Source organism: Mus caroli, unplaced genomic scaffold, assembly GCF_978045245.1.
Source record: "Mus caroli unplaced genomic scaffold, Mus_caroli_1 scaffold_2, whole genome shotgun sequence".
Lineage (NCBI taxonomy): Eukaryota > Metazoa > Chordata > Mammalia > Rodentia > Muridae > Mus > Mus caroli.
This window is the reverse complement of record NW_028227257.1, coordinates 70,224,697-70,236,556: the sequence shown is the minus strand read 5'-3', so window position 1 is coordinate 70,236,556 and position 11,860 is coordinate 70,224,697. Positions and strand designations below refer to the sequence as shown.

Here is an 11,860-nt window from a genome sequence, read left to right as displayed (position 1 = left end):
CTTATCTAGCCACTAATGAAATGTTTTGGTTTTGTTGGAATAGATAATATTAACACAAAAGGAGGCTTGCCCATAGTCTGCTTCAGTGTTCAGGTCTGTAGCAGATATGTCATCGTACCTCTTCCTGCTCCCATGGGGATATCTCTATATTTCAGCAGCACTCAAATTTGTGCCTATGAGATCCTTCTTAACATAAGCTGGTGGGCAGCCATTAACAACTGATTGAGATTGACATGCAGAAGAAAAAACATTTTCCAGCCTCAATACATTCCAATATCCTATTGCAACAGGCAAAATAAGAAGATCCCATTTGATTTGTCTGTCTGTATGTTGTAGCTGAGTGCTTTGGGGGCAATATTGTTATTTTCAGGCTGGAAGCAATCTGACTTTACAAACTCAAGTACCAAATATCATATTTGTTCTGATCAATATTTTTTTGTCCTCATTCTTTGCAGAATAAAGAAGGAAGCCCTTTAAAATAACCCTGAGACAAATGTATATAGCAGATAAATCCTTTCTTTGCATAGAGGATAGAAAAATGGGGTCTCTGATGAACAGAATGTGAACTCTTGCTTACTTTGTGTTGGATGCAAGTGGAAAGAAAGTATATTTGAGGTGGTGATGAATATTGACCCAGGGAAGAATTGAAATAAAATGGATTTTCACATTTTAATTCATTTATTTTAAGAGCACAGAAATATCTTTCAAATCGTTGGGCATCACTAACACGGAATGAGTGCATAGGAGATATGGACCTTTGTCACACATTTCCAATGGAGTCTATGAAAAATGGGAGAAATTTAAGATTTTTTCCATCAGAAGAGTGGAAATCAAATGTATAATTCTTGTACAGGCTAGATCCCACTACCCCTTACCAGGATGGTGTATGTGAGCAGACAGGGTAAGATACTCAAAAATACAGCACCTTCTCCCTCTGTTTTTCTTTTTAAAATCTCATCCTTATCATATACTCTGATAAACTGACTTCAAACTTATCTCTTCTCTCCTTTGCACTAGTCCCTCTCTGAAATATGAGAGCTATGACTGTAAATTAGAAAAAAAATCCAGTATTATATGAAAATATTTATTGGCTGAGTAATAAAACGTACATAAGGGATTTCTAGAGTTAGACCCTCCCTCTGGAAATATAAGTTTCTAATAAACAAAAGGAAGCAATGCTATCTAAGTCCAAGAAGAAAAAACATGCTGACAACTTAAATCATAGACACTTGAGTGTTCAAGCAATCTGTTTCTTTGATGGTGCAGTGAAAGACACAGTAAGACAGCATCATGAGTGGGCAACCGCCCCAAAGTTTTGCTATCTTAAATGCTGCATCTTCAACTTACACAAACCCACAACGGGACCTTGAACATCTTACTGGTGGTGATTTGCATGCAAATTCTCAATAACACTCTTAGGACAAAACAGAAACAACTAAGAACATGGTAAATAAATAAGAGCGAAAGGAGAATCAAGGAACTTCCTTGTCTGGCAGGCATGCCACACACCTGGGACCTCATCTGAAAATCAGGCATCTCAGCCTTCAGAGACCAAAGAGAAGACTGCTGATGTAAAGGAGCCATGAGCCTCGTCCCCACTAGGTATGTCCAGACAATCGCCAGGATGAGGAAGTTTAATCAGTCTTTCCACACAAATGCATCCTTTAGATGGAGTCGAAAGAAGAGATTCTGTTAGAGCAATAAAACCCTTTAGGAAAATAACCCAGGGGTAGTTTCAAATTGCTTTTTGCAAGTGAAAAATCCTTAATAATAAGATAAATAATGCACAAAACCAAACTAAAATCAGCATAACTCAACTTATTAAAAATTTTCATTCTTTTCGAAAGATGACTTCAGATGTGTTCTGAAAGTGCAAATTTGGATAAAATAAAGCAGTTACAATGGAAATATTAGCCTGTCTTCTGTCCCCCACCCTCCAGATAGTCGCTTTTCAGTCGACCTAAGCGGGTCCCATGGCTCCTGATGGTATGTGCCAGCAGCTCGTATTTGTCTCTGAGCCCCACAGAGATGTCCAGTGTCTCCTTCAGCAAAGACCTGGTGTGAACCAGCATCCCCAGGAAGTCCTCATTGAGTCTGCTTTCCTGCCGGCTATCCTGCTCTTGGCCCTGCTTGAACTTGCTTTCCAGCTCAGTGAGGGACTTGTCAGAGTTGGAGTAGGCATCCCCGATCTGGTGGGACTCCCGCCTCAGGTACTTGCCATAGCTCTCTTCCCCATCCAGGTCGTAGGAGATGCTTTTACTGATGCCCTCCAGGACGCGTCCAGCATCCTCCACCTGGCGGCCCAGTACCGTGAACTCCTCTCGAAGAGTGAGGCTCAGCAAGCTACTGGCTTGGCCCCCTTCCCCCTGGGAGCAGCGCCTGCGATCACTCACCCTGAAGAGCAGCTGGCATTTCTCAGGGTCATCATTCTCCTCGTAGTCTCCATCAGGCACGAAGTAATGATGCAGCGTCCCATTAGACATTTCTGGGTACAGGGGGCCATCAAAGTAGCCTCGACACAGGTGGCAAAAGAAACTCATCCAGATCAACTTCGGGAACACCATTCTGGATATTTGGGAGAAGCGTTTTAGTCCAGGAACAAGGAAAAAGGTTCCCCTGGGTGTTAGCGGCTTCTGGGGAAGGCGCCCTTCTCAGGCGCAGCTCGCTTGCCACTCGCTGATCCCGGTTCCTCCACAGGCTTCATGTGGCTCTACGCAGCAGCGGTGTGCACCACGCTCCTCAGCGTCCCTGGTCCTCTCTCTACTGAGCGGCTGGACCTTTGCTGTTTTAGCAGGATAGCCGGACCCACCGACTGGGGACCTGCTGCTCCAGACGCTGGCTCTGCGGTCACCTTCGGAGTTCCCTCTGGCTCCAGGGAGACGGAGCTAGTAGCTAAGGGAAGCTGTTCTGACACTGTTTCAACCCCTGGACTGGGTGGGAATGCAGCGTTTTCTTTCCCCTTGGCTAAAGATATCCTTAGGGTTGCAGGACTCTCAAATTACAGCTAGTTTCGTCACTTGGAAGCCAAGGAACAAATTTGGAAAGAAAACTTTCACCAGTTCCCTTATTAAAGGTACAGGGTCTCCTTTTTCAAGATTGAAAAAGGAGACCCTGTACAATAAGACATATCTTGAATGGGGATAGTAGAGGATGATTATAAACATAAAATCCAGCGGCTATTAGCATATTTAGGAAAGAGGGGATTGCTTCAGAGAAATGACATTTCAGACATTTAAATACCAGGTGAGAAATGTATTTATTTTACTCATTTTCAAAACGTTATTTTTTAAATAAAAAAAATGAAGTATTGGAAATAGTTTTGTTTGGAAATGGTTTAAAGGTTATTAAAAATCAATACTTTTGAAACAAAATGAATATAGATAACCGATTTTCTATATTCATAGTGCATAGTTACTAATAAAAATAAAAATAAAAATAAAAGTTTCCAGTTTAATCAATAAGAGGACAACTGGGACCGCTGTGTAATCTATCAGATAAAGTCCCAGTGAGCCTTACTGAGTCTTTTGTTTAGTATTTGACTGCTGGGGTCTTCTGTCAGTTACTTACGAGGCTGGAATATTTATCCACAGTTAGAACATTAAGCAAATTGATACTATCTCATAGATTGTATTCAACCATTAAGGTACAAAGATTTAAATTTAAGTTAAAAAACCTTACTGCTTTGAAAGAAAATATTTTTATTTTAGTTAATTCACAAATAGTAACATTACCACAGCTGGTTTAAAAAAGCCACCCAAACACGAGTTCAGCTGCCAGTTCCATAGCCTCTCCATAAATCCACGTGTCCTCAGAACATCATGTTCCATAGCTATTCCAAAGCAATGAAGCTCCTACTAGTGTTTAAGTTGTGGATTCATGCAGTACACATTCTCTGCCAATGCTTTTCCTGTTTAAATATTCATATAACTTGTCCATCCCAGCTAATTTCTTCAACTTGTACTTCTTGATTGAACTAACCCATTTCTAAGTCTATACTGTATCAGCAGCACATGGAAACCTTTATAGAGTTTATGTCTTGGATTCTGGGCATATTTCCCAAACTGTTTTGTACCTTAAAAGCAAGGGCCCCCAGATTGCTGCTGCGCTTGCCGAGTTTCTCTAGGCAAGTGATGCCAAGGTTTTATAGGCTCAGAGCTACTACCATGGTCACTAAAGATCCAATGATGGAGTAACACAGTATATGCCCCACAGGGGAGCTTACAGCCACCCTGGACACAGTGGCTGCCATGTGGTCCATCAGCCCTGTTTTTGGAAACAACAATGGGTGTTTCTGTTGTTCTGAACTCTAGGTAATAGAGCTGCTGTTGCCAGATGAGCTTCAGTGCTGACCTGGGTGCAGTTCTCCTCTGAAGGATCCTGATGGATGTCAAGACCCCTTAAGACTTGTGATTTCAGCTTCCATGTGGTATCCTAGAGAACCATTCTTGTGTCTAGAAATATGAAACAGTAAAAAGAGCACTAATTTTAAAAACAAACAAAACTCCCAAGCCCTCTTTTTCCCAAAAGACCATTTTAGGTTTTAATTTATGAATTGATTGTCATAAATGGCCATTTGATAGGCCATCCATTTATTCAAATATTTATTGAACATTTATTATTCATCAAGTTCCGTTTCTGGTATTGCGAATACAACAAAGAACATAACTAGAAACACACCATGGCTTTCCTAGAGCTTTCAATCTGGGAAGTGCAGGGCGAATTGAAGTAAAAGTAAATAAACATATGTTGTATATTGAATAATTTCAGGATCGTGGAGAAAAGAAACAGGGAATAAGTGGAAAGAATATGTAAGCAGGAAGATTTTGTTTCCAGAGATGCTTGCTATTTCTGCCTTGAAATGTAACCGAGCTACTCACAATGAGTATTCACTGTTCTATGAGTCTCCCTCTGCATCACAAGGGGCAGCTTTCATTCAGATGCACACAGCCCTGTTGTCAGATTTGTTTTTACTCTTCCTGTCGCAGGCAATCCAGATTCCTGGAAGACAACGAAGAGCCATTTGACTAACTAGTAATTCTGTGTGTGAAATCACACACACAGACTTTTTGAAGCATGCTCATGATGGCCTTACTCCTTCGGTTTTCTCTAGACACTCATCATCAAGAAAACATAGACCAAAGCAAGGTTTCCCTAGTGCTTATGCCAAGTATCCCTTAAAGAAGGCACAAACTTCTGCACAGGCTGATGCATCCCAGCATTGAGTCTAGCCCAGCACAGCACAGAGGGGAGGTGGATGGCACAAGGTTGTGCCTCTCTGTACAGCATTAGTCTGCTTAGCCCAGTCCAAGTGTGTGCAGTTGGCTGTGAACTTTGGTGCCCAGAGTCTGTTGGTAAGGAATGTCCTCTGCCTAGTGACCTGTTGGCCTGGCCACTTCCTAGGGAGGGCATCTGAGGCTCTTTGACCCTTGCCTGCAGAAACCCTGACTGTTCCCTCAACCCTTGACCTCACCTGCATCACCACCTAGTAACAATTGGAAGTATAATGCAGTATTTGGCAGTCAACTTCCTGTAATAAATTCAACAACAGTAAAAAAACCCTCAAACCAAACCAAACCAAACCAAACCAAACCAAACCAAACCAAACCAAACCAAACCAAACCAAAACCCCAAGGTTCATTTTTATTTTGTGCCACCAGAAATCTCCACTGAACTTTGGGGTCAGAACAGCCTTCATTCCTTTTCATTGGGACAGTCACCAATGAAAGCTGATGAATTCAAATAGTTATTTTGCCAAAGAAGAAAGCAAGTATTTACTCCAACTCACTCCACTTCCTGCAGAATCTAACCTCCTCTGACTTACTAACCAATTCAATTATGCAAAGTTATATTAAGGACTCCCTACCAGTTTTCTACTTACACAGGATGCAGTTTTGATTAAACATACAAACAAAAATGTACAATAAAAAATTCAGCCTATCGCAAGCTTGCTTTTTATTTAAAAAAATTACAGAATCATGAATAGAAGAGATAAGAATATTTACTTTCTCTGTGTAACCTTTTCATCTAAAAATCCAAATACTGAGTCTTCACATGTATCAGTGTAAATTTCAGTCTAATTAAACTAAAAGGAAAATTCATTGATTTATATACATTTTTAGATTAGGTTTTCAGAGTAACTTGGTCTAAAAGCTAGTTTTCTCTCTCTTTGTTCCACTATATTAGTTTTCATTTGTTGTTGGATTGCACCAGACACTTGTGTGCTCAAGATTAGTAGTTTCTTCTACGATGCCTTATTTAGGGTTTCAATTGCTAAGGAGAGGCATCATGACCAAGGCAACTTATTTGAAAACATTTGATTGAGGCTTACAGTTTTAGAGGTTCAGTCCATTATTGTCATGGTGGGGAAATGTGGTGGTGTATACAGGCAGACATGGTGCTGGAGAAAGAGCTGAGATATCTAAATCTTGATCTGTAGGCACTAGAAAGACACTACCACACCAGGCCTAGCTTGAACATATGAGATCTCAAAGTTGACCTCACAGGGACACACACTTCCTCCAACAAGGCTACACCTACTCCAACAAGGCCACACCTCCTAATAGTGTTACTCCCTATGGGCCAAACATTCATATACATGAGTCTATGGGGATCATTCCTATTCAAACCACCACATAAGGTTGCTTTGTATATATACATATACTAGTTTGTATCTATCAGGCATAGCAGGTGGATATTCTATTGTTTGATTCAACTTATATTAGCATCGGTGTCCACAATTGGCCTCATTTGATTTATTCATAAATATGATAGCATGAGTCAGGATAAACCTTTTTGTTTAGGAAAATAAGGGCTCCGTGTGTCTAGCCGACACACAGCTAGAGTTATACCATACAAGCTACATGGCTGAGTAATTTAGGGTCCTGTTTAGCAAAGGGATAGTATGGCGATAGACTCCATACTGTCTATGAATGGTCTTCCTATGTCATGTCTGATTTTTACAAAGTATACCTGGAAGACATTGCTTCCTTTTTGTAATAGTGTGCTTAGACGTTGGTGCATATGGCAAGGTTTCCATATGCTGCATTTGTTGATTTTCATAGTGAAAATATACCGGTAAAAAAAAATCTTCGTTCTGTCCAGCATTATTGAATGCAGAGCTGGGGAATGAATGCATTAGTGTATCCTCACACAGCATTTCTCCTGTACGGATACATTAGGTATAGATGAGCTCAAGACAGAAGCAGTAAAAGCTTCGCAACTCTAAGAGGAGAGTTTTGCATATATCTCTTCTTTGTTATAATATAGCTTTTAAGTTACCAACTTAGATGGTTTAGATTTTTAAAACAGTAGTGTTTAACAACCGACTTGTGAAGTTCCTGAAAATCTAACAACCAACATTCAAGAAGCAGCACAAACCATCTCCAACAATCTGTCTTCAGCACACCATGATCTTTTGAAAAAACACTTCATTTTTTTAAAACCTCATAACAGTTTTTATTGCTTCATACTTAATATGTGCCAAATTCCATCTTGGGTTATTTTGCTAGGGTCAGAGCTATGGTGGCTTCTGGGAGTTTTCCTAGGAAAAATGAAGCCAGAGGTAAAGTTCAAACATGACATACAGGACAGAATATTCTAGAGTAAAAGTGAGGTGTGTTATCTGCTGATAGGGAAAATATTTGTGTCTAGACAGAAGGCTAAAGACAAGTGAGAAAGCAGACATCAAGTGACGTAGGAATATAGGAGGATATTAGTTAGGAGGAGTCTTTGGAGTCACCCAGTTGGACAAATGAGTGCACAATCACAACTACTTATACATGTTTAATTCTTGCTGCTGTGGTAAAGTAGCCTGTGAGAATCAGCTGAGTGGATGGAAAGTGGTTTATTTGGTTCACAGGTGAAGAGTAAAGTTCACTATGGCTGAGAAGCTGTGGTGGTAATAGCTTGAGGCAGCTAGTCGTGATGGCATGCATAGCCAGAGAGAGAGAGAGAGAGAGAGAGAGAGAGAGAGAGAGAGAGAGAGAGAGAGAGAGAGAGAGAGAGAGAGAGAGAGAGAGAGAGAGAGAGAGAGAGAGAGAGAGAAAGAGAGAGAGGGAGGAGCAGTGCATTTCTTTGCCTTTTGCTTGTACTCCATATAGGACCCTAATCCATGAGTAGTACTGCCCACATTTAAGGTGGGTCTTTTAACCCTAATTAATCTAATGTGTTTAGTCTAGATAGAATATATTTTTAAAACCTATTATTAGTTAAGGATTTACTCTCATTTCTTAAATGACATAAATTTCTTCAGACGGCCCTTGACTGACCTTTAGATATTAATTAGTTGTTTCTATCATTATTTTTATATCTTCTGTATTTTTTTTTCTCCTGGGATTTTCCATTGTTTATAGTGGTGCTTTGATTTGTGTGTTAATTTGCTCTAGTTTTTTTTTTTTTCCATGTTAACCTATGAAGATGGAAATCACACACTCCTACCTTTCTGTTTATCTTCTTCTTCTTCTTCTTCTTTTTTTAAACTAGATATTTTCTTTATTTACATTTCAAATTTTATCCCCTTTCCTCATTTCCCCTATGCCATCCTCCCTCCCCCTGCTCACTGACCCACCCACTTCTGCTTTGCTGTCCTGGCATTCCCCTACACTGGGGCATTGAGCCTTCACAAGGCCAAGGGCCTCTCCTCTCATTGATGTCCCACAAGGCCATCCTCTGCTACATATGCAGCTGAAGCCTTCTATCTTAGCTTTGTGACTGGACCATTGGAGTTGCTTAGTTTTGGATATATGTCACCACCTTAGGTTAAGTCAGCCACTTTCTCCTTAATGTTTCAGTGGTACAGTGTGTGTGTGTGTGTGTGTGTGTGTGTGTGTGTGTGTGTAGGTGCCAGAGAAGGAGATATGTTCTGCTGTATTATATAGTTTCTATCGTGTTCCCTTGAGAGTGTCTCTCATTGAACCTGGAGCTAGCAGTTAGTATGTCCAAGCAAATTTTTCTATCTTCTTCACTCTTCAGAGTGCTGGGGTAACAGGTGTGTGAGTACAGGTCCAGTATTTTAAGTGGGTGCTAGAGATTGAAATTTTAATCCTCATGCTTTCACAACAAGCTTCTTACTCACTGAGCTTTCTCCCTGCTCCTCACTTTTATCATATATACTGAATTGTTTTGAATTCTTTATTAATTTGCACACCTCCCCCTTTACACTGTGAGCTCTTCAGTTACTTTTGTAGACCTGTGATTAGTATGTAGTTGGGGCCAAATATTTGTTATTTGTTTTAATAGCTAAAGTGTGGAATCTGAAGAATTCTATTATTTAATGAAGGTTAGATAGTCTATCAGAGTTCACATTTTTCCCGAACATCAGTCAATGTGTGATGTTCTCATGAGGAATCTGGATGAACTTGGCTGAAAAGGAGGGGAGGCGCCTTGTGAATTCCAGTGCTCAGAATGGGCAGCGCAGAGTGAGTGCCACTCAGAACATTACAGTCTCTAGTAAACTGCAGGCCAGTCTCTGCCTCACAGGAGGTTGTGCTTTGTAAACTGAGGAGGAAACAGACTATCTTGCAGGATAGTTTTCTATTTTCCTGTTGAAGGTTTTTCTTCTTTCCTACTGTTTGAAGTAAATATTCTGAGGGATGAATCAGCCAAGTTTGCAGAAGGATTGATCTTCATTTCTTCCTACTTTGTCAATGTTTTATTTCTTCCTGTCTTGGTCTGGTAAGGATACTAAAATGAATAATTGAAGAAATTTTTTCAAGGAAAGGAAGGAAGGAAGGAAGGAAGAAAGAAAGAAAGAAAGAAAGAAGTAGAGAGAGAGAAAAAAAGAAAGGAAGAAAGAAAGAAAGAGAGAGAGAGAGAGAGAGAGAGAGAGAGAGAAAGAAAGGAAGGAAGGAAGAAAGAAAGAAAGAAAGGAAGAAAGAAAACTTTGCTTCTAGGATGTGTACTGGAGAAATAAACAGAAACACTGAAAATGTTAAGCAGAGATATATGCATAGCTGCTTTGTTTCTTAGATTAGCAATCTGGAAATAAACTAGACACTACGAAAAAGCTGAATTCATCCCATACCCATATATTGGAAATATTTTGTATCTTTTGAAAATGAATTTTAAAGATATATTAGCAAATGGCAATGATTATGACAAACTATTATTATATCTATATTTAATCTATATAAAAATGTTTCATGAAGAAAACAAAACTAAGACTATGAATCCAAGGCTGATGCTTGACAAAATGCATCAGGCTTTATTCATTCTGTGAGGGGATTACAAGTCATAGCTCTATCTGAAGTACTGTGTGCATTATCCATATTTTCCATAGTAATATGTAATGCAGATTTTTTTTTGAAAAGACAAACACAGAAAGGGAATTAGAACAGAAAGACAGGAGATGTCAATTCTTAGTCTAAATGCAGTCCTTTGGTAGGGCTCCCTGAACATTCTTCAGACAGAGTGCTCCCCTGACCTGAGCCTATCTGCACATCAGAGCCTCTTATTTGCATTATCTCCCAAACCACTCCACTGTGTAGCTAAGGAAAATGCTCTTTGGATTTAGGAGCTTCAGGAAGGTCCACACCATTGTCAAATATGATCAGCATGTTTCATTATTATGGGTTTGCCTTTAAGTTTCTAGACTTCTGTGGGCTGGAATTTTTATCAATAGCACCAGGAACTGAAAACAAAGCACCAGGAATTGGAAAACAAAGTAAGGAGGTCTGTAACTTATACATTATAACTATTTTGTGGCAAATGAGGCTATAGAGGCAAGTAGGAAGCTCCTAAGAATCCCGAGATTCTGGAATTATAATCAGTTCTAAGTAGTTCTGAATACCTGGATTTAAATGGTTTTCTTTTCTCAGTTTCAGTTCATTTGCATGTTGATCAGAATAATTACTGCTTCCACAAATGTTGCCTCACACAATCAATTAAATGAAAGAGGTACCTGTAAGAGCTTTATAATCTGGTTTGCTACCTGTACAATAGAAGAATTTAAAATTCACATAGAAAGATAGTTACCACACATGGGCTATCATTCCTTCTAGTAAAACATGTAGTTTTACCTCAGAGCTAGTTAAAGAAAAACAGAATATGTGAATGCCTACATAGCAATGTTACTATAAAGGGAAACAAAGAGGATTAATTTCTCATATTAAAAGTTAAAAAATTATGGTAACAATTTTAATAAAATTAAAGAAAAAACAAGCTTTTTTGGTCCAAATGTTATCCATAGCAAAACATCTTCTGACTTTTTTTTTAAGGTTTCGGAAAAAAAAATGTTAAGATGTTTCTGAAGTTTAAAAATAGAGCATATGCTACCAAGGTGGTCTCCTAAGTAACCAAGTAACAAATGATGTTTATAAAGACTCACTATTATAAAAGATAGAGAATACTTTTTTCCCCAAAGTACACCAATGTCTTGTACAAGCTGGCAGCCATTTATAATTTATGACTAGTAGAAATATTTGTGACTTGTAATAACACTGTTGTGGTAGAAATGAAAAATAATAGGTTCCAAGATATTCAGGCAAAAAAGGACACAAAAGGAAACTCTTTCTCATCTTGGAGATTCTAGCTAGTTAGAGAAAGGCAAGCCACTTCACCACTGGGGTCCACTCTGGAGTCTGTGTCTCCCATCTCTATGCATAGGACGAGTCTGAGGTTCACTGTCCAAGACAAACCACCAGCTCTTTCCCTGAAATGTTATGTTGATAATGATTTTATCTCAAAGAAGGAAGCAAACAAACAAAACCAAATGAAAACAAAGACAAACCAACCCAGGGCCAAATGTAAAGGGTGAAAATGTTCTAATAATAATAATAATAATAATAATAATAATAATAATAAATAAATAAATAAATAAATAAATAAATAAATAAATAAATAAATAAAAGCCTGTCAGAAATAA

At 39.0% G+C, this 11,860-nt stretch overlaps 1 protein-coding gene across 1 annotated transcript; it reads right to left on the bottom strand.

Moving 5' to 3' along the window:
- Positions 1–521: 521 nt before the first annotated feature.
- On the bottom strand, positions 522–2,948 carry Fibin (fin bud initiation factor homolog). The gene has a single exon (XM_021156889.3). It carries the CDS (start codon positions 2,562–2,564, stop codon positions 1,911–1,913), a length of 654 nt encoding a protein of 217 aa, XP_021012548.1. The 5' UTR covers positions 2,565–2,948; the 3' UTR covers positions 522–1,910.
- Between the last annotated feature and the right edge of the window lie 8,912 nt (positions 2,949–11,860).

Bases quoted from the DNA above. Each gene is read 5' to 3' on its own strand.
- Fibin (XM_021156889.3), bottom strand. From the start codon at position 2,564: ATGGTGTTCCCGAAGTTGATCTGGATGAGTTTCTTTTGCCACCTGTGT.